The sequence below is a fragment of the Magnolia sinica genome, chromosome 12 (assembly GCF_029962835.1).
Source record: "Magnolia sinica isolate HGM2019 chromosome 12, MsV1, whole genome shotgun sequence".
Lineage (NCBI taxonomy): Eukaryota > Viridiplantae > Streptophyta > Magnoliopsida > Magnoliales > Magnoliaceae > Magnolia > Magnolia sinica.
Window position 1 is genome coordinate 47,592,090 of NC_080584.1, and position 21,984 is coordinate 47,614,073.

Below are 21,984 nucleotides of genomic sequence, written 5' to 3' on the forward strand. Positions count from 1 at the left end.
CTATCCAAACATTCATATGGCCACAAAAGTTTTGTATCAAGCTAAATTTTTTAGCGGGCTTTATAAATGGTTTGGATGGCATACAGGCACAAGGTGGTGCCCAGGAGGTTTTAACTGTAAGAATTTCTTTCCCATTAAGTGTAAGTGGGGTTACAAATGACCATATAAACAGGTAAGAATTTCTTTCCCCAATTAAGTGTAAAGTGGGGTCAGAAATGGCCATATAAACGTAAAGGTGGAGCCCAGGAAGGTTTTCACGGTAAGAATTTTTTACCCCAATTAGGTGAGGGTCAAAATAAGCCACATGTCATAGAACAGGCCATTAAGGAAAACTGAATATGCCCCAAACCCAAATAATTTTTAACCCACCGATCAGCCGGATCAAACTTTTATGAGAAAAATAAACAGTCGAAGAAAAATGTCAAACAATCCAGATTCAACCGTACATACATGGCTCACTTGGCAGGTTATCAGATGGCCCAGTTATCCAAAATACCTGCAGGCTGAACTGACAAGGCAGGATTTGATTGAAAAGCAGACTGTACGCTGTCAGAAATAAGACCCGGTCAAGTTCATGATCAACAGTACAACTTTCAAACACGCTTTGTGTGGTCCTAGTCTCCGAGCCCAAACACTACCATACTATCATCCCCCTTTAAAGTTGAAATGAAGTGAATGGGTCAATTTAAAAGGCCCAGCACTCCCTGCAGTTTACTTCACACAGGACTTGCTGGTTGTGTAGTGGGGCCCACATATTTGCACTTATGGCTTGGGATGCATGCGTATCAGGTAAATGGTGGACTAGAAACCACAACCTGGAAAACAGTGGCGAAATCTCACACAACCAAAACAGATCAATCAAAGCAAACAAAGCCTGTTAACTCCAGAAGGTTCAATGCACAGAATTTGTAGAGATGAAAATATACAGAAAACATCACCACACAGAAAACATCACCTTTTCTCTTTCTCTAGTGAAATCTCCTAAAAGATTACAAACCTTTTCTTCTTTTTTCCTCTTTTTCCAGGTTTCTTCCCAACTAAGAAGTGTCTTACAATAATACAACATATTATTATGCATTTCTGAGGGGGTTTATTTGGCATACACAACTCTTTCAACTGTTTCAGAACACCTCCAAAGCAAACCACATACATCTTTCTATAGATATAAAGACTAACCAGGAATCTCACCCAAGCTTGCGCTTCATGGATATTGTGAAAAGGGATATTGTGGATATTGTGAAAAGGGCAACAGACTCCAGAACTCTCATGGCATACATATACACTTCTAGCATCACCACGTGATTATGACAGATTCACATGCCGCCTCCTTGTTCGCATAGATCAAGCAACGCCAAGGTCTGGATAAAATCATCCGAGAAGATTACCACTCAAAGGTCAGTCGATGCATTACTTACAAATCCATATATCAATATCATAAATGCATCCATGTCAAATACATGCAACAATGAGGTTTGCCAACCCGGGCCACAAGTGTAGAGACCATGGTATATGCCAAAACAGTTACATAATGGCTGTTAGGTAGCAGTACCAGTGGTAAAAGCATTACGGGGCTGAAATAGACCTCACAGAAAAAATGTCTCGTAACAGTCCCATAATAACCTGTCATATCCCATAAAATGGCCCATAACAGTTTTTTTTTTTTTTTTCAAAAATATTTTTTTTAAAAAAAGGAAGAAAAAGGTTGTAATGGCCATAATGGTAATGGTAACGGAGGTAGCCGTTATGGCCACCTTCACCGTTATGGAATGCCTTGGTGGAGCCCCTGCACTACATGCAGAAATCAGGACACACCACTCACTAGATGGGCCACAATGTACAAAAGCAGACGAGCCCAGCTAAAACAAATTTTTTTTCTATCATCTATTGGTTTGTGTATAGCAACCTACATGAAATTGAAACAGCCTGATTCTTAGGCCAGAAGTTATAAACAGTATCAACCAGATGGAAAGCTCAGATATTGCACACATATGCCCACATGTTCTTGTGCCATATATCATCAAAAAAGCACATTTATGAAATGCATGCTAAGGTCTACTCCAACCACCATTATTCCTTTCCCATCCATTATCTATTTCACCTTTGTACGAGAGATTTGACAAGCCCAAACATGTACAAATCAGATAATGCACATGCCACCTCATATGTCCGTGTTTGGGGGAGGAGCAATATCCAACCCATCCATCATAAGAGTACCAATACATAGATTCCCTATAGCAACAAGTCAGGTAATGCACATGCCACCTCAAATGTCCACATTTGGGTTAGGTGCAATATCCAAGTCATCCATCGTAAGAGTACCAATGTGCATAGATTCCCCATACCAAGAATCAGGTCCGTTCATAGATACCCTATATCAAGAATCAGACCCATCCACTAGTCAGGTCAGCCACGGTTAACAGAAGAAACGTACAGTTCTGAAGAAATCCACCGAAGTTTTCTAAACTGTCCAGTTATTTCTAATACCATGGCACACATAGTGTGAGTGGATCACCATCATCTTTTATCAGTAGCATCTACATGGTGAGGTCCATATGATGGATGGCTTGGATATTTCACCTGTGTGCCATGCAGGCATATGTCATGGCGTGTGCATATAGCAGACAGTGCATGGGCTTAGCAAAGCTCCCTTGTGTAAACCAGTACTTAAAACATTAAAAAGAAAATAAAATAAAAGGAAAAGGAGCCAATTAGCAAACAAAGATGCAATAAAAAACAAATAAAATCATCATCATCTAAGCCTTATCCCAATTAATTGGGGCTGGCTACATGAATCTTATTCCACCATTCCACTCTATCAAGGGCCAGACCTTCGGTCATCCCATAGGTCATCAAATCTTTTCTTACTACTTCCATCCATGTCCTTTTGAGCCTTCCCCTTGCCCTTTTAGAGACTTCAACTTGTAACAACTCCCTCCTAACCGGCGCAGTTCGCGGTCTCCGTCACACATGACCAAACTACCCAAGTCTACTTTCCCTCATCTCATTACCCTATCGGTGATACTCCCAAGTTCCCTCGAATGCACTCTTTTCTAATTCTATCCATCCTCATCTTACCATTCATCCACATCTAAACATCCCCATTTCAGCAACACTCATCCGATGAACATGTTGTTCCTTAACTGCCCAACATTCTGTCCTATAAAGCATGGCTGGTCTTATAGCTATCCTATAAAATCTCTATTTCAGTTTTAGTACACAACAATCACATAAAATAAATAAATAAATTTTGTATCATTACCTCTGGGATGGAGAGTTCAAGACGAAACTTGGGACCATCATAATGATGCAAAACTGGTCTGAAAGCATCTTCTTCCAATGCCTGGCAGAGTTTCCTAACACGGATCCTTACCTATTGTTTATGGAAATTCCATGAATGAGAACCTTTGGCCGAGAAACATTACTAAACAAAAAAAAAAAAAAAGGTTACAATTACTCGACCTGTATTTACTTTACCTGTGCTGGAAACCTCGATTCGCCTTTACACTTCTTGTCTTCCCAGGCAGTTGGATCGATGTTAGATCCCCCAAAACTGGCTGCCTGCAGAAAATAACAAAAATAAATAAATAAATAAGACATGTCAATGTAATGAAAATGAGACAGATATAAACAGCAACAACTATTCATCAGAGAAAATAACCATCTTCTGGTTAGTGTATACTTGGGAACAAACATACTTGTAATTATCATACGCTCTAGGAACGTCGTGAAGTAGTAGTTTATTTAGAGCTCTCTAGAGTAGCAGGTAGTTACTTAAATGGAATAAGGATTGAATTTTCACCAAATGGCCCAAAGCGACACCATAAGAACAAGAGGCCACAAAGCCTTGACACCTTTGCCTACACCGCCACATGCCAAGCCCTAAGGAAACTTTCAATGGATTCCGGAATCACCCACAACGTATTGAACAAACCAAAGAAAATAGTCCAAACCTCCCTAGCAAACTCGCATTGAATAAAGAGGTGATTAAGCGACTCGGCATCTTCCATGCACAGAACAGACATTTGTGAGCATCATGGCCCTTTTTTGGAGATTATCAATGGTAGGCACCCTCTTTTTACCCACTAACCAGACAAACACCGCGATCTTGGGAGGCGGTCCAAAAAAACAAAATAAGTCTTGCACGTGAAAGGCCAACTTATAAATCATATTATAGAAATATTTAACCGAGAACTTTCCTGAGCTTCCTTGATTCCACACCACAGAATGTATCGCATCCAAATAATGATGGAAGAGATGTGAGTGACTTGAGCCTAGCAAAGTCAGTCATTTCCTCCCCCGAAAGGTCTAAAAAGGCAAAGGCTATTGTCGTTCCTTTTTCCAAGGACAACATGGAGAGCTTAGGGAAGAGACCTAGAAGCGAAGAATCTCCACCCCAATGGTCCCCCCAAAACTGGATCTGATTCCCATCGCCCAAGGAAAACATTACTCCCTCTTTAAACTTCGTCATACCCAAAGAGACTGCCCTCCAAAAAGCAGACATCCAGTAGCACGAGGAGTCTCGAGTCCACCAACCCCCTTCTTGAACACCATATTTACCAGCAATCAAATCTCTCTAAAGCCTTCTTTCCCTCGCAAATCTCCCCAACCACTTCCCAAGAGGGCCAAAATTCATACTATCCAAATCTCTAATTCCTACCCCCTCTTTGGGCAACGGTTTGGTAACCTCGTCCCATATAACAAGGTGAAACTAGCTGCTTACATTCGCACCACACCAAAGGAAATCCCTTCTAAGTTTGTCCAACTTAGGGCACCGGAAGAAAGACATGAAATAAATGGAATATTTGAGAGGGTAGATTTGATAAGTGTGATTCTTCCTTCCAAGGATAAGTGACAACTTTTACAGCGAGATAGCTTTCTTTCCATTCTTTCTAGGACCTAATCCAAAAGATGCTAGGGCAGCTTAGCAATAAAAAGAGGGAGGCCGAGAAATGATGATGGGAAGAAGCCGGCCTCACAACCAAAAGCAATTGCAAACCTTTCCACCTCCTTTAACATTTGGATTTCTAACATCTCGCTTTTTAAAGGTTGATCTTCAAACCCAAACCATTTCAAAACATTTTAAATCTTCATTGTGTTCTCTACTATCTCCTTTTCCACTTCATAGAATAAGATAGCGTAATCGACAAATTGCAGGTGGGAGATATAGATGCGCGCATTAGCCACCTCAAGACCACGAATAAGACTCACCTCCTGACGCCTTTCAAGCATTCGGCTAAGAGCCTCAGCAACTACAAGGAAGAAGAAAGGGGAAACAGAATTACCCTGCCTAAGGCCTCCTGAGGCCTAAAAAAAGCCTTTAAGGGGGCATTTGGATTGTAAGTTACTTAAGATAAGCTACTTATGCCTCAGTAGCTTATCTTAGTTTTCTACTTATTAAGAAAATAAGTGTGTTTGGTAGACAACATACTTATCAGCTTCTCCTCTCTTTCGTCTCTCCTAATGCATCTCTTCAGCAACTTATGAAAAGTAGAAAAGCTAAAAAATTAATAACTTAAGTGATTAAGTAATTTAAGGAAAAAAGTTACTTATAACTAATCATAAACCAAACTTGCTTATCTGAAATAAGTTAATTATCTACTGCTGTTAAGTAGAAAAAGTAACTTATTTGGTGGTATCCAAGCCGACCCTAAGGGACTCATTAACCATAGAAAGAAATATCTCGAGTATACTAGCAAGTATGTTTAAATTAACAATTTTCTGGGAAAATATAGATGTGAACTTGAGGATCAGGAAGCATGCAGCTTAAAAGCTAAAAAGCTTGAACTCCTCAATTATGTAACAGCCTTTCTAGAAAAGAAAGATCTAGCTCAAGAGAAACACGAGCCTATCTGACAATCAGCTTACAAAATCCTACTGAATCTTCTAAACTGCTTGGAGAAATTGGATCTCTTCTCAGTTCTCATGTATAAAACACAAGTGACTGAGTAATGCATTCTTGACCAGACGTTCAGATCCACTGATACTACCTCAAGCATTGTTGGGTGACAACAATCAATTAAAAAATCAAGAGAGTACATGATCAGACCTCAAAGATCCCATGTAGCTGGTGAGTAGTATAATTGTAGAGAAAGAGAGGCAACCCTGGCGTTATAGCACGAACAGAATCTCGGTACCTTGGCGGTAAGCCTGCAAATTGAAGACCATCAACATCTAACGCATTACAATCAACAACAAGAGAATAGGAAAAGAGGAAAAATATCATAAGCGAATGGCTAAAATTACTAGAGAAAATCAACACTTCTCCTAGATGTTAAGTGAAATGCAGACTAAATACGGACCTGTTCATAATAAAGGAAAAGCCTAGTCCATAATCCCTATACTAAACAAAAAACAATCTTCCTCCACTATATATCCAAATGTTTACAATTACAAAATTTTCCCAAAATATACATATAACATGATCATCACCATAGCACAAAGAGACAAAAGGAATCCACGAGACAATATCATCCATGCTGCTCCTGACCTAAAAAACAATAGATGGGGAATGGCATGAGCTATAAGCTCAGTGAGCGACTCCCATTTGTGTGTAGTGCCCAAGCATGTAATAACTATTGGGATAGAAGTGGAAAATTTTAAAAGGATATTAAAGGGGAAAAATGTGCAGAGGGGCACAAGGGGAACCCTTGATACCAGCCTGAAATTGCTCTGATACCTCTTGATGAAGCTGGAGATGCAATGTAGATCAAGGTCAAGAAAGCACTAATCGGCGGGTTTGCAGAATAATTTCAGTAACACATGCCACACCCAAAGCAACAAACCCCAAGAATAAGAGGTTCCTCATAAAACAAATGATTATTTTCTCTCTAACAAGCCTGAGAGGCTTATAACCAAGAAACAAAAATAAAACTCTAATTAAGGAAAAATGACTTAAGTGCCCCCTACTTAAGTGATAATTACAATCAACCCTTGAGCATTGGCATTTAAGCGTTCTCCATTCATTTAAAGACATAACAAAGCAAACTAAACACGTAATAGCTCCCCCTCAGATGGACTCCATGCAATGCTCACACATGCATGTGGCGCCCATGTGTGATCAAGTTGGATCTACATGTGAGTACTGTGGATCAACTTGCATCAAGTATGACAAGAAAGAGAGAGAGAGAGAGAGAGAGAGAGAGAGAGAGAGCTAAGCTAAAGCAAGCTTAGGGAAGTAAAATATGTAGGCAATCAAAATGCAAAAAATAAATAAACAAATTATATAGCATGAGACAGCTAAAATTACCAAATAGCTGTCGCTTCAGATCTTCCTGCATTGTGTCATTGTTGCATACGAAAATGTAACCTCCAAGCACCTCATTCCGTGGAAGCATTTCTGACGAAGGCAATGTCTTGAATCGCTTGTCAGCATTACCATTGTTGTTGTTGTTCGTGTTGTTGTTGTTGTTATTGTGGGTGTTGGCATCCTTGCTGTTACCATTGCCATTGTACTTGTTGCAAACTGTAGCATTCAAGTTGCCAATATTGTTGTTATTGTTCTTCTGATACAACACATTTGTGTTATAAACGCCATTCCGGAAGGAATTCTTGCTCCCTGGTTCAGGCATTTTGGAATCCAAATTCATAAGGCTGAAATTCAGGTTCTCAAATTTGTTATCTTCCTGGAAGCTGGTTTTCTCTTTGAACTTCATTTCTACAGGAGTCCTTGACAGATCAAGGTTATTCATCCGTTCGCCCTTTGATCTAGTTTGCTCAGCCAACCTTGACGCGACCATCAACCATTTATGATCCTCCGAGACCTTCGACTGTCCTCGGAGCTCATCCCCCAACTTCCATAAGATTTGTTGGTTATCCATATTTTGAATACCTAAAAGCAGCCAACAATGCATGCAAATGTAAATGAGATGAAAACGGATGAATCTCGAACATACGTAACATGGCATAAGACCTGCCAGTACTGGACATGATTTACAATAGAATTTCAGAGTAGACTCAAAATTTTGAGAGAAGTATTAGCAACCCAACTTCGGTAATGTCCTTCAACTCCCACAAATCAAACATGTAATTCCATATTAATAACATTAAAAAAATAAAAATAAATAAATAATCATTGTGAAAGAAATTTAAAAAATAAAACTCAGAAATAAATTTACATTAACATCATTAATTTATAAAAACAGGAGCACCTAGAATCAATCGACCTGTGAATTTCCTACAATGAGCTGCCTATGAAGTTAACGTAAATAAAGCACAAAGCAACCCGAACTTGCAAATAAATGGAACTTCTGCATATGAATTATAACACTGCCTACAATCGCATTTTAGACCAGCCCCTTGACTTGCGGAAAACACCCAGAGATGTGCATGAGTAGTCACCATAACTGCCATGATGGGGAAGGCAAACTTAAATCTTCTACTTTAGCTAGAGATAGTGGTAACAGTTAGGCTCTGTGTTCAGAATTCTTGCATGCTTCGATTTTCTAATAAATTTAATTTATCTCTCAATGGCATGAAGCAAACATGGTAAATTTTATTAAGATAAATGATTGTAGAAACTTTAAATGTAATTTCCATCAACAGGACCAACAAAAATTGCTCAAAAACTATAGATAGGCAGAAGAGATGAAGATAACAGATTGCCAGTTCGCCGCTGACCTATTTTGAAAAGCCAGGCAAGGTTAGAAACTTAGGATCTAGATTTTGTAGAAAAAATGGGTTACTGAATTTACAAAAAGGAAAAAAGGAAAAAATATCTTCCATTTTTAGTATGCACTGCAAGATTCAACGGGCCATGCCGATGGGAAAAAATACATAAACTCTGCTCATATCTAGCAATGAAAATTTTAGGTGAAAATTTTCATCATTCTGACCATTTAGAATGCTTCAAAAAATAAAGCATGTCAAAGAGAGGTGGCAAAGGTCCACTTGAAGCTCCATCTTTCTTCAATTTGTCTCAATATCCACTGAAGGCTCGTCTTTACTCAATTGGCGAGATTATGAGAGAACTCTCCAGTGGTGGAATAGACGAGTAGGCAAAATTCCCCTTCCTGAAGACTTCAAAAGCCAGTGCTCATAGCCTCTGTTATATCCTACTCCATAGATATCCTAGAAAAAAGAAATTCCCCTTGCATCTTAAACTAGAGCCTTAGTTACTCCTCCTTTTCATTTCAAGTATTTTTTGCTGAATTTTCCTGGGATTCTGGAAGGGCTAAAGGGCCCGTGGAGATAAAAGTCGATAACTAAGGGAATGGAATTCTAGATCAGGACTCTTCTATGGCGAGAGGATGTCTATTTATAGAGTTAGAGATTGGTTGGCTTTGAAGGTATCCTCAAAGTGTAGGCTGGCTTTAGATTAAGGACAAGTGGCATGATTTGAATTATTATTTTGAAGGTTGGAGGCAAATTATCATGCTAGAACGGGTAGTGAACAAAACTTGAGGTTTTCTAGAAACTGCCCCTGGATTTTGGCCAGAACTAATGAGATTTTGCCAGATGTAAAAACCCTTCTTTTCTCTGAATGACAGAAACTCTTAAGGTTCTTAAAATGGTATGATTGTAAATTCATATACCAAGGATAAGTTGCGGTGGGCTGGGTTCCACACCTCAAGGTTAGCTTTGGGTTTAATTTGAGATTCTAGTTAAATTCCAAAAGGTGGTTTCATTCAAAACTGGTGAGGCTCCTAGGGGTTAACATGGTTGGTTGGACTAAATCCCTCTTAGAAAACCCTACATAATTCAGGAAATAGTGGAGAGCACGTACCTTGAGATAGGGTTGTCTAGATTCTAGAAAAACAATTTTGCAATAAAATCTTATGCAAGTCCCTAAAGGGTATATCGAGACAATAAATGAATAAAACCATTACGATAAAGTTTTGCTCTGATGAGACCTTAATAACTTCTTGGAGATGTAACATGAAAAATAACCATTAATATAAAGTTTAGAAAAAGAACCACAAAAGTTGGAAATAAGTACCAAATGAAATGGCACATCATAACCTTATGGTCCTTATCCAATCAAAGAAATTATAACAACTTTTGACTAACAAATCAATCGAAGAAATTATAACGCCTTCAATTGACATATCAATCGATGAAATTCAAACATCATTATCAACATAGCATTGTCCCATCTATTTGGGATCACAAAAAATAACAAAATATAGAAAAACATGAAACTACAAGCACCATTTCCACAATAGAGTAAAGAAGCGATACTCATAATGTAGAGCACAAACTAGCCAAGAAGTTCTAAAAGAAAAAGAAAACAAAAGGGATGAAAATGGACCTCCAAACTTGAATAATATTCAACTGCACATCAATCATGAAAAAATCTTCTTTTTTTTTTTTTTGAAGGATCATGAATGATTCGTAAATTCACAAAAATTCATAGTATCATTTTTCACTAACAAAACAAGACATACTAATAATGATAAAGACACTAGCAATTCCATCATGATAGAAAAAATAGGCTAAAATACAGTGTTTGCTGCAATTTACCAACCCATCCACCGTCCAGAAAAGGTCACTAGTCTAAATTTTCCACAAGTAAAACAAGATGGTTCAAAGCATCTATTGAGGGTAATGGCCTAAAACCTTGGCTTTAGGTGAGGGGTTATTTTCCCAAAGGCAACATTGTCATTTTACTTATGACTCAGAAGTTACGACATGTTATATAAGCTAGAGAGATGGTCTTTTTCTCGTTAGAACCTAAAAAGGTTTTTGTACTAACAAGAGTGAGAGGAGAGGGCAAGGATTTCTCTCAATGGGAGAGTTTTCTCCAAGGGGTTCCCTCTCATGTATTAGCAAGGTGGAGACAAAGGTGTGATGATCTTCCCAAAGGTTCTCTTGACTGCTTTTGAAGAGGAGATGGAATGATTTCCCAAAGGTTCTCTTAGTATATGAGAAGACGTGAGGGATGTTTCTTGCATGTTCATCATATTTGGACATTGCCTCTCTTGTATCTTGTATTCTCCTTATCTGCAAGTGAAATAATATGCCAGAGCTTCCCCATTAATGTACTCATGTTGTGACGAAATATGTATATCTTGTCTCTTTCTTTACTCGTCTTCATGTATGCTCAGATCAATGGTGATTGATATTTCACATTGTCTTTGAACAATCTCTTGTATATAGGGCCAAAACGCTTCTGCAAGTGGAAGTCCCAGATTCATGATGGTGGTTCCCAGCTTTCACTACAACAAATGGTACATGCGCTTCATGGTGGTGTGTATGGTTTTAATCTTGTTTGTTTTTCAATTAGAAGAACAAAAGCAAAGATGTTGGTTGTAGGTATGAGGAAGAGTTGCAAATGGTGAGAATGGATGATTTGAGATGTGAGATCTTGGTGGATTTCTTAAGCTATTGACCCCTTCCAAAGAAGAGATTTCTCATGGCTTTTCTTGAGATTTTCTAGAAATTTATATTGGGTGTCAACGAGGTTTTTGATGCTTTGCTTATGACAGTCTAGTTATGGAAGGGTAATTCTCTTATTGTGAGTTAATTGTGGGAGGGAGGCGATCGACAAGGTGTTTGATGTTTTGCCTATGACGGTGTAGTCATAAGGAGGTTTTCTTAGCAGGTTAGAGAAGATCGACTTGTGGATGTAGTCACGTTGTGACGAACCTCATATAATCTTGTCTCTTTCCCTACTAATTTTCACATATGCCCAAATCTACGGTGAATGATATTTCACATTGTCTTTGCATGATCGCTTCACACATGATCAAAGGGCTTCTGCAAGTGGGAGCTCGGTTTGTTTCCCAGATTCATGATCGTGTAGTCATAAGGCGGCTCTCTTACAGCAGGTTAGTCTTGGAAACGAGAAGATTGACTTGTGGATGTAACCTCATATATCTTGTGTCTCCTTCCCAACTCATTTTCATGCATGCCCAAATCTATGGGGATTGATATTTTGCATTGTCTTTGCACAATCGCCTACACATGCGATTGAAGCACTTTCCAGGATTCATGATGGTGAGTTCCTGGTTTTCACTGCAACAGCATCTGACAGGTGCAATTTTCAGGCTATGCCCATTCTAAAATGGGGGCCATTATTTGAATGGTCTAAATTGGCATACATGCATGCCATGTGCACCGTGAACAAGTTGCCGCAGTTTAGTAATTTGTGGGAAATGCACAGTATTTATTTTTCTTTGACAACCACAGTATCATCTTAGCCAAAGGAAAAGAAGGGATGCAAAATGCTCCCGCAAAAATGACAGTTGCCCGAGACTCTGTTATCCAGGCCGTTCAACTGGTGGGCCTTGCCTAGACAGTCTATGATCTCAAAAAAAATAAAAAATAAAAAATCCCCTTTGGGATAATCCCAGTCCTCTTAATCGTTGACCCACAAAAGTAGATGGATGAAAAATAAAAGGAGTCACTAGGCAACCACGGTCCCAACTATCAGACGTCTGGGATGATAGCTCGATAGAAGAGATCTCAGTCTCCCACCCATCCTAGGTGAACCCGGCCCCCGTACAAGATGAGGCTAGAGCATTCATTTGCTAAAAATAGAATCTCAGAGAAAAACAGATTTTATTTTTATTTAAAAAAAAAAAAAACCACATTTTCCTGATGTAGATCACAAAAAATCCCAAAAAAAAAATAAAAGAAAAACATGAGAATCAGATCAAAAAGGCATCTTTACATCTAATGTACAAAGATCTACGAAGAACAGCAGAATAACCGTCAGATTCCGAAATTTCGAGTAGATCTGACTGACCTAAATGGAACACGAGCTGAAATCCCTGCGGAATCTGCGCCCGAACTATCAGATCTGAACTCAAGAGGAAAAAAACCTAAATTTGGGGAAAGAAAATAAAACCCGGAAATTACGACAGGAGATTCAGGGCGATTTTCTGATATTTATAGGAGAGGTGGAATCGAATGGCCATGGATATGGTTGGAATCTCCATTTTGCCATTGGGTTTTCGAGAATTTTTGTAATGACGGAAATGCCCTCAGCCGGCATTGGATTCTCGTGCTCGAGATCCTATACCATACACGTGTTACATGACGTGGATTGGGTACCACCCCCACGAAGACCTGGCAAGAGATGGACGGTCCCGCCAAGTGCTATGTGAGGCCATCTTGATGTACATCATATTGAGCGAAACACGAGGACTCAAATGCCCTACCAAAGCCATTTTTAGATAGTCACCGCGGCAGGATGTTAGGTTGGGCTCACCCCGGCTTACGAGAAATCCATTTTCATTTATTTCGGGAGCTTATTTTAGAACAATATACTAAAGATGAGATGGATGCATTACTCAAGTGAGGCACACCAGAGGATGCCATGGGAATTTAGAAACCACCATTGAAGCATTCGTCTAGGCAAAGAAGTTTTGCATCATAAAATGGGAATTTAGCAAGCATTTCTTTTCCCAAATCTTTCTCTCATATGGCTTACTGCAGTCTTGGAAGACCTCCTTTTTTTTTTTTGTACATTATAAAATGAGCTTGTAAAATGGATGGCCTAGACTTTCTACAAAAGCCTTTCCCAAGAAGTCTATAAAAATAAATAAAATAAATAAATAAAAATGATCTAATGCTCAACTAAACTATTATTAAAACCTCTTCGAGGTCATAAAAGTTTTAGATTGAATTGATATTTATATTTTTCCTTCATCTAGTCTTATAAATAAGTTGGATGACAAATAAACATCATGGTGGGAAGTAAGAAGGATTCAAGGGTAGGCATTATTGTCACCATCGCTTCCTGTTATGTGGTCTACTCAAGCCTTTGATCCAACTCCTTATTTGGGCTCATGCCCTAAAATGATCTTTATGGATGATGTGGATAAAACCAACACATCAAGGTGAGCCCCATAGAGCCCTGCCAGGACAGTCCATCTCTCGCTAGGTCTAGGTTAGGTAGCATCCAATCGGCATCCTTGTTACATGTGCATGATCATCAGACCCATGGATGATGCAAGAGCTACTATTAATTTTCTTTTAAATAATAATTGACACATTATGTTGGGTTATCTTTTTCTATTTCTTTTTGTTTATTACACAGGCACTCACACCACACTGTGGGATTTCACTGTAACAGGTATTTGAACCTACGATCTCGTGTTGAAACTCTTGTGAGCATAGATTGGGCCATCCTAACGATCTAATAAATGAACTTTTTCACAGGGAGTGTAAGATATTGCCAGTTTTGTTTTGAGAGTTCGTGTTTGAATTATCAATTTAACATGCTATTATTTAAAAAAAAAAAAAAGTTTAATCATCAAACCGGGCACGTATGAACCTTTTATCAATGAAGGTTTAGATCATGTAAATCAGTGCCACATGTGCAAAATTAACATGGGTATGTTATGTCTAGGGCGTGAGGCAAAGCTGTTGTTTGAATTATACCTGGAAGTGAGCTAGCTTTCCACCTAAAAACATGAGATGTGAAATCCGCCTATTGGGTTAGTTTTCCAGCACGATCAAGAATGATTCGGAACATGCGGTGATTTCCTGCCAATGCCTTTCGCCTCGGAGTTAAGTTGGGGACCACTGAGATGTTTGTGAAAAATTCATCTCATCCATCATTTTGCAAGCTTATTTTAGAACATATGACAAAAAGTGAGCCCAATCCAAGACTAAAGTGGGCCACACAATAGGAAATTTGGAAAAAGAAATGTACATTGTTGGAACCTTCCTGCGCTTCACCTTGATGCTTATATGTCATCAAAATTGTTTATAAGGTCATCCCCATTGGGATTAATGGAAAACACAAAAAATTATCTTGATACAAAACATTTGTAGCCATTTGAATGTTTCAAGGGTGATTGTTCAATCCCCATTGTTTCCCCTCATATGGCCCACTTGAGTCTTGGATTCAGCTCATTTGTTGCTATATGTCCTAAAATGAGCTCTCAAAATGGATGGACAGGGTGGATTTCTCATAAACATAACGGTAGGCACCTCACCTAGGTTATCAGTGCAGGATCTTCCTAGGAAAGGCTTTAACAGGAAATCTACTTCATATTTTGGTCATGTCTTCATAGCGCAATTTAGGTAGATCCCCAGTGAGGCTTACTATGATATGTATCTTACATCCACACCATGCATCTATCCATTTTGACAGCTCATTTTAAGCCATGATACAAAAAATGAATTAAATCTAAATCTTGGGTGGACCATACCATAGGAAACAATCATTGATTGAAATCCCACAATTAGAAACTTCATGGGGGCCACTTAAATATTTATTGGCCATCCAACTAGTTGATAAGGTCACAAAGACATGCATGAAGAGACCACACACAATATCAGTTTGATGTTTAAACTCTAGTAGTGCATGAGAAGTTTTTAATGCTTTATTACAATTGTTTTCTTGTATTATACTCCACTTGAAATTTGGATCTGTTTCATTTTTTTTATCATGCCCTAAAATAAGTTTTCAAAATGGATGGCATATAAGCATCAAGGTGAAGCCCAGGAAGGTTCCAACAACGTACATTTCTTTCCCCAATATTCTCTTGTGTGGCCCACTTTAGTCTTGGATTTGAGGCATATACATCACAGTGTGTCTCACGGTCAGAGATACCAACCACCTTGGTGGATCCCCGGATCCACCAAAGCCACGCTTGATTTGCATGGTGTGCCACACACCCACTAGGTGGTGTGTTGATGTCACCAAGTTCTATAGGGCCCATCATGATATATGTGTTATATCCAAACCATCCGTTCATCTGGCCTGATGATTTTAAGGCTTGAACCCAAAAATGAAACAGATCCAAAGCTCAAGTGGACCACACCACAGGAAACAATGGTGATTGAATGCCTGCAATAACAAACCTCTTAGGGTCTAATGTAAGTAGATCTGTAATGTTTATTTGTCATCTAACCCATTGATAAGGTCAACCAGGGCTGGATGATGGGAAAATACAAATATGATCTTGATACAAAACTTTTATAGCCCACACAAAGCTTGCAATGGTCATTCCCACTTTTTCTAGTTGTGTGGTCCACCATAGATTTGGATCTTCTTAATTTTTGGGATGATGTCCTAAAAGCTGCTGAAAAAATAAATGGATAGCATGGATATATAAAAACATTCATTAAAGATGGCCCCCACATGATAAGGGCAACGTGTTATCTTATGGCACCTAATCTATTCCCTTTTCTAAACATATGATACGATGTACTTGCTTCACGTAGTAACTACATCCATATCTGGTTAATCTAAACGGGTGCTTATACATTACTTAGTACTAGAGTTGGGTACGGGATGACTCAATTTGCCTAACTCAACTCGTCTGACTCGTTCGGACTCAACTCAATCTAAACCGAATGGGTGAGTCGATCCGAACTGAGTAGGCTTCACCTAATCCCAACTCAAACCGAGTCAAGTTCAAGTTACTTAATAACTTGATCTAAAACTTGATCCAGTCAGACTTGACTCAATTTAGTATGGCCTATTCGATATATATATATATATATATATATATATATATATATATATATATATATATATATATATATATATATATATATATATATATATATATATAAAATTAAAAATCCCTAATTTTAAGTATTTCTAACCCTATCGCCGTACATGACCCCAACCCAACTCGATCCTAAACTCCCTCTTCCTCCTCTTCTTCCAAGCCCAACAACCACCCACCACCATCACCACCCTCATCATCTCCTTCTCTCCTCTCTACTCCCTCCCACCCTCCTCTTCCAAGACTGACTGCCACCCATCACCATCACCACCCTCCTCCTCCTCCTCCTCCTCTCTCTCTCCTCTCCAGTCCCTCCCTCCCTCATCTCTCGATCTAAATCGGTGCCAACTCAAACCGACTCGGTACTTTTTGTCGGGTTGAACTTGATTCGAATTAGTCCAGGCCAGACCTGAATTCAGATCAGTTCAAGCATGCTGGACTCAGTACCGAGTCGAGTTAAGTTCGAGTTAAGCCTATTTCAAAATCGGATCAAGTTGGGTCAGCCCTAACTCGGTCCAACTCAACTTGATGCTCAGCTCTACTTAGTACCAACTAAACCCTATGAAATCCATGATGTGACGGAAGATTCCACTCACAACAATACAATATAAGCCAAAACAAGAATCCAAGCACGCCCCTAATGCCTTCATAGTGACTGATACTCCGTGTCTAATGCCTCCATAGCAATTGATACTCTATGTGCATGCCCACATGTACGAATGGTAACAGAAGCGAGTTGCCTATGGCCTGATCCAAAGCTACATGGGACTCACGTGTATGAATGGTAATGAAAGCAAGTTGGTTATGGCCTAATCCAAAGCTACGTGAGCCCCACAGAGATGTTTGTCAGAAATCCACATTGTCCACTTTCTCTGACTCATGTTAAGACATGATCCAAAAAATGAGAAAGATCCAAAATTTAAATAGGTCACATTATAGGAAACAGTGGGGATGGAAATGCCTACCATTGAAACCACCACAGGGCCCACTGTGATGTTTATATGCCATCCAAACCATTCATAAGGTCATTCTTAGTGGGATGAATTGAATGAAAAATATTGGCGTGTTCCAAAACTTCCATGTCTAGCATTCCATCCCCACTGTTTCCTATAATGTGGTCCACTTAAAATTTGGATCTTGCTCATTTTAGGGATATGTCCTAATATGAACTGGAGAAATAGATGGACTAGGTGGATTTCTCGCTGAAATTTTGATGGACCCCACGTAGCTTTTGATCATTGGAACTTCCTTCGGGGCAAGACGAAGGAGAACAAAAAGCAGTGGGTCATGGCTCAAAAGTACTATAGAAGGATTACTATAATGGTGGGATCCGTGACCATAAAGGAATGGCTAAAATGAACATCATCAAGGGTCTTAATTAATAAATGTTATTTAAATATGGGACGTGATCACATGCTAAGTAAACTCCATTGAGCTCACCATGATATATGTATCATATCTACACTATCCATCCATTTTACCAGATCATTTTAGGGCATGAGTCCAAAATTAAATCATATCCAAAGCTCAAGTAGACCACACCATAGGAAGCAGTGTGAATTGAACACCTACCATGCTTTACTAAATTGGAGGTTATGGATAGTGTAATTATGATTTTTTTTACTATATGGTAGCCGCCTCCTTAAGGCAACCAATCACCCGTCAAATACGTGCATCGAATAATCCACGGTGAGGGCAATTAAACACATGTCTGTGGGGAGCGAACCCACGACCGAAGCCGTTCGCCCAATCCTATGCAAGTTCTAATTGTGATTTGTTGATACTACATATATGATGATGATGTCCTTGATTTCGTGGGGACCAATAGGGTTAGGCCATATCCCATAAAATAGAGAGGATTGGACCAATAAAAATTACGTCAACGCACTTCAGAACTAATAGTTAGAATGAAAGGTCCATATCCATTAAAAAAATTTGAAGCTATTGAATGTTAAAAGATGCTCAATATCTTCCATTTATATCCCACAGCCCATCTAACCAATGGCCCATATAATTAGCAGTCATGATGACAAGTATTTTCCACATGCCAGACCTTCACAAAACAACTACGGGGTCATGGAGACAGCCTAAGGGTTTTGATTTTAGGCCATTTTGGAAGCATTGGATTCATGCCAAACAAAGGAGAAGGGAAGAAAAATCGACAAATTTATGTTATTTGGGTATGAAAGAAAATGGGTGGATTCTATCAAGTAATCATTATTGCTTTTCATAATTTAAATTCTTGGCATTAGAAACTTAAGAAGTCATTTGGCACATCTGGGGAACTTGCGAGTATTCTAAATCCATTGGTCGTTTGGCAGAATGGCTTCGAGGGTATTCCAAATACAAGAGATTTCAAATCCTCACTTTTGGTTAGTTTTGCAATCTCCCATTTTGCTTAGATAACTAATCATTCCATTTTTTTTTCTCATTTTTTAAGACAAGAGAGTTACATATGTAACACGTGTCACTAGGCTACTAATCTATTGTACATGTGGAGTTTATCAACTGCATCACTAAAATTACATCGATAGAATGATACGGGCATTCTAAACATTATAAATGTAAATCAATGGTTAAAAAATGTTGGTTAGTTAGATGGTCGTGATCATATGCTTGTGGCCCATCTGGGGCTTGGAATTTCATCATTTTGGTCAAAGTATGCTTATTGCAATCGTTGTACCAAATATTAAATTTGATTTAGTTATTAAATTCAAATTCCTATAAACATACTACATAATTTAAATGTATAGCTTCTTTTTTTTTTTTTGTTACAAGACATTCTAAATCCAAGGTGCCAAACACAATTGGAGAATTTCAAATGTACGGTGCCAAACAAGGCCTAAGTATTATAAGAGGATCGTGAGGTTTTCATTCATTATTCAAAGAAGAATACAAATTGCAACTCCTGTTTAAATAGCTCTAGAAAATGTCAGTATTGGATAATTATGATTTTAATTTTTTTCTTATTTCGTTAAAATCCATGTAGTCAGTACTTATGAGATAGACAATAGAAAGTTATCTAATAATCTACTTGGTTTGATTATTGGTGCACATAACTAAGAAAATTGGTTACATGCCATAAGTTACTTGAAATAAAATTGACTATATTAGGCATTATGCTGCTGCCAAGTAACAATCCCCATATTAGATTCTTTGAACAATCCTAACCTTTGATTTGTGGACACTTGTCTATAGAAATCAGAATTATTTTAATATTTTTCATTTCTAACTGTCCAGTAAATGTCCCTCCATGTGATATCATATGATTAAATTTGTTTTTTTTTTTTTTTGCACAAAACCATAATTTAGATGAAATTTTCTTCGGAGCTTTTTTTTTAAAACATTTTTTTCTTCGGTTATTATCAAGAAAATCAAGCTAAAAATAGATTAAAGAACATTTATTATAACTTAATAATTATTATAAAATTTTATCATATAAGTATATAAATATATGATGAGATAATTAAAATTTAGATATTTATTCGTTGATTTTGAAAAAAATACGGCAAGAAGTTCAAAACATCAGATATTTATTCACTGGATTTTTAAAATCTCGGCAGTATTTGTCACAGTGCCTGTGGGATGCCTTAAATCCATTTATCTGGGAGCCGAATAAGTGACCCAGAGATATTTCTATGCCCAGGGCTGTGTGGGGTTCATAGAAATGTCTATGAAAAATCCACTCGGCTCTACGTTAGGACAGGATTCTAAAGGTCAAGCACATCCAAAACTCAATTGTGCCACACCAACAGAGCAGTGGAACCGCTTATGTTTACCGTTAAAACCTTCATAGAGCTGACCATAATGTTAATAAGCCATCCAAACTATTCATAGAATTATTAGCACTTAAATAAGCTATAGGAACAAATATCACCTCCTGTTATAAAACTACTGTCACAAGCAATTGTTCAATCCCCACTGTTTCGCATGAAATAGCTCACATGAGTTTTGAATCCAACTGATTTTTAAACTCATGTTTTATTTGATATTTCAAAACATATGGGCAGATGGTCGCGGACATCTTCATCCGCCCCACATAGCGGAGAACGGATTGGCTACCCCCTGCCGATGGTCGGTGCTCTATGGGCCCCAACATGGTGTATGTGTTTCATTCATTCCGTTCATCCATTTTTAGAAATCATTTTAGGCTTTCATTGTAAAAATGAGAAGAATATAAATCTCAGGTGGTCCACACCACAGGAAAACAATAGTGATTGGATATCTTGTATTTTGTTTTAAAATAGCATTAAAATTTGAATTTTCAAATTTTCGGTAATTTCCCTCCAATTTTGAAAAGTTGTAGTATTTTTGTGTTGTGGGTTTTGTCCCACATCGGATTTGAAAAGGTAAACTATCTTGTATATAAGATAGTATTTTTGCTTAGGGCTTGAGCTCCTTTTAGGGGGCATGTGAATTTGGTCCTATGGGGGGGCTATGCCAATAGCTCTAATCTATGTCATTAACCACACACGCGCGCGCGCTGAGCCGAGCCGAGCCGAGTCCGAGTCCGAGCCCGTGTGCGCATGCGCGACGCGACGGGACGGGACTGGCTGGGCTGGGCGTGGGCGTGGGTGCGGGCGCGGGCGCGGGTGCGGTGTGTGTATACTCGCGTGGGTGTGTGTATGGGTACTCGCAGGACTGTATGTGCGGGAGTGTACTCGCACTTGCGCCTTTTCGTTTTAAACCAGAGAGATGCGTCCCTTCCGGTTGGTCGCACCTGTTGAGTTTAAACCCAACGGACCTAACCTTTTGTAAAGGGTGCTTATGCACCACTTCGGAGTCTATATAAAGACTACCGATTCCAGTTTTAATACACGAAAAATTCTTCTCTTATAAAACGCTCTCTGATATTCGGTTTACAAATTTTGATTACTGAGTTTGTTGCTGAGTCAACCTAGCACTTTTGGATTAAAGCGCAAGTGGTTCGAGCCCGCATACAGTGAGTGCACCGCTGGGACCGGGTCATAGTCGCTGTATCCTCGAGGTCGATTGCTCTAGGAACTTGGGACGCTGTCCAAGGGAAGCAAATTCGATTTCAAGCCGAGTGACTCAGTCACGCCTCGACTCATTCAATAAGTTCTTCTTTCTCAAAAATTTATTTTCCTTTTTTGGTTCTCGATTTTTAATAGTCTATTTAATTCAACTAAATATTCCAACAATCTTGAAATCGAAATTGTTGAATTACATAGACTATGGCTACAGTAACAGTAAATGCTTCTACTGAGTTAGCCAAAATCGAACCGTTCGCTGGACAATCATTTAAATGGTGGAAACAGAAACTGATGTTCGCTCTGACCACCCTGAAAGTTTCATACATTTTATCTGAATCATTTACTATAGATCCAGCAAATCAAACTGAAGTAACAGATGAAAATAATTGTAAAAATTATATTCTAAACTCTTTATCCAACGAACTATATGACGTGTATGCTTCTTACGTGTCTGCTAAACATATGGACTGCTTTGGAAAAGAAATACATATTAGAAGATGCAGGCGCTAAGAAACATGCAATTGCCAATTTCCTTCATTATGAAATGACAGACGATATACCTGTCACAAATCAGATTCATG

At 38.6% G+C, this 21,984-nt stretch overlaps 1 protein-coding gene across 1 annotated transcript; it reads right to left on the minus strand.

Moving 5' to 3' along the window:
* Nucleotides 1-1,225: 1,225 nt before the first annotated feature.
* Nucleotides 1,226-12,843, minus strand: LOC131221323 (B2 protein-like). Its single transcript, XM_058216540.1, has 6 exons — nt 12,686-12,843; nt 7,247-7,828; nt 6,047-6,147; nt 3,475-3,558; nt 3,260-3,370; nt 1,226-1,358 (listed from the first exon to the last, which is right to left on the minus strand). Exons 2-6 carry the CDS (start codon nt 7,815-7,817, stop codon nt 1,314-1,316), a joined length of 912 nt encoding a protein of 303 aa, XP_058072523.1. The 5' UTR covers nt 7,818-7,828; nt 12,686-12,843; the 3' UTR covers nt 1,226-1,313.
* Nucleotides 12,844-21,984: the final 9,141 nt, after the last annotated feature.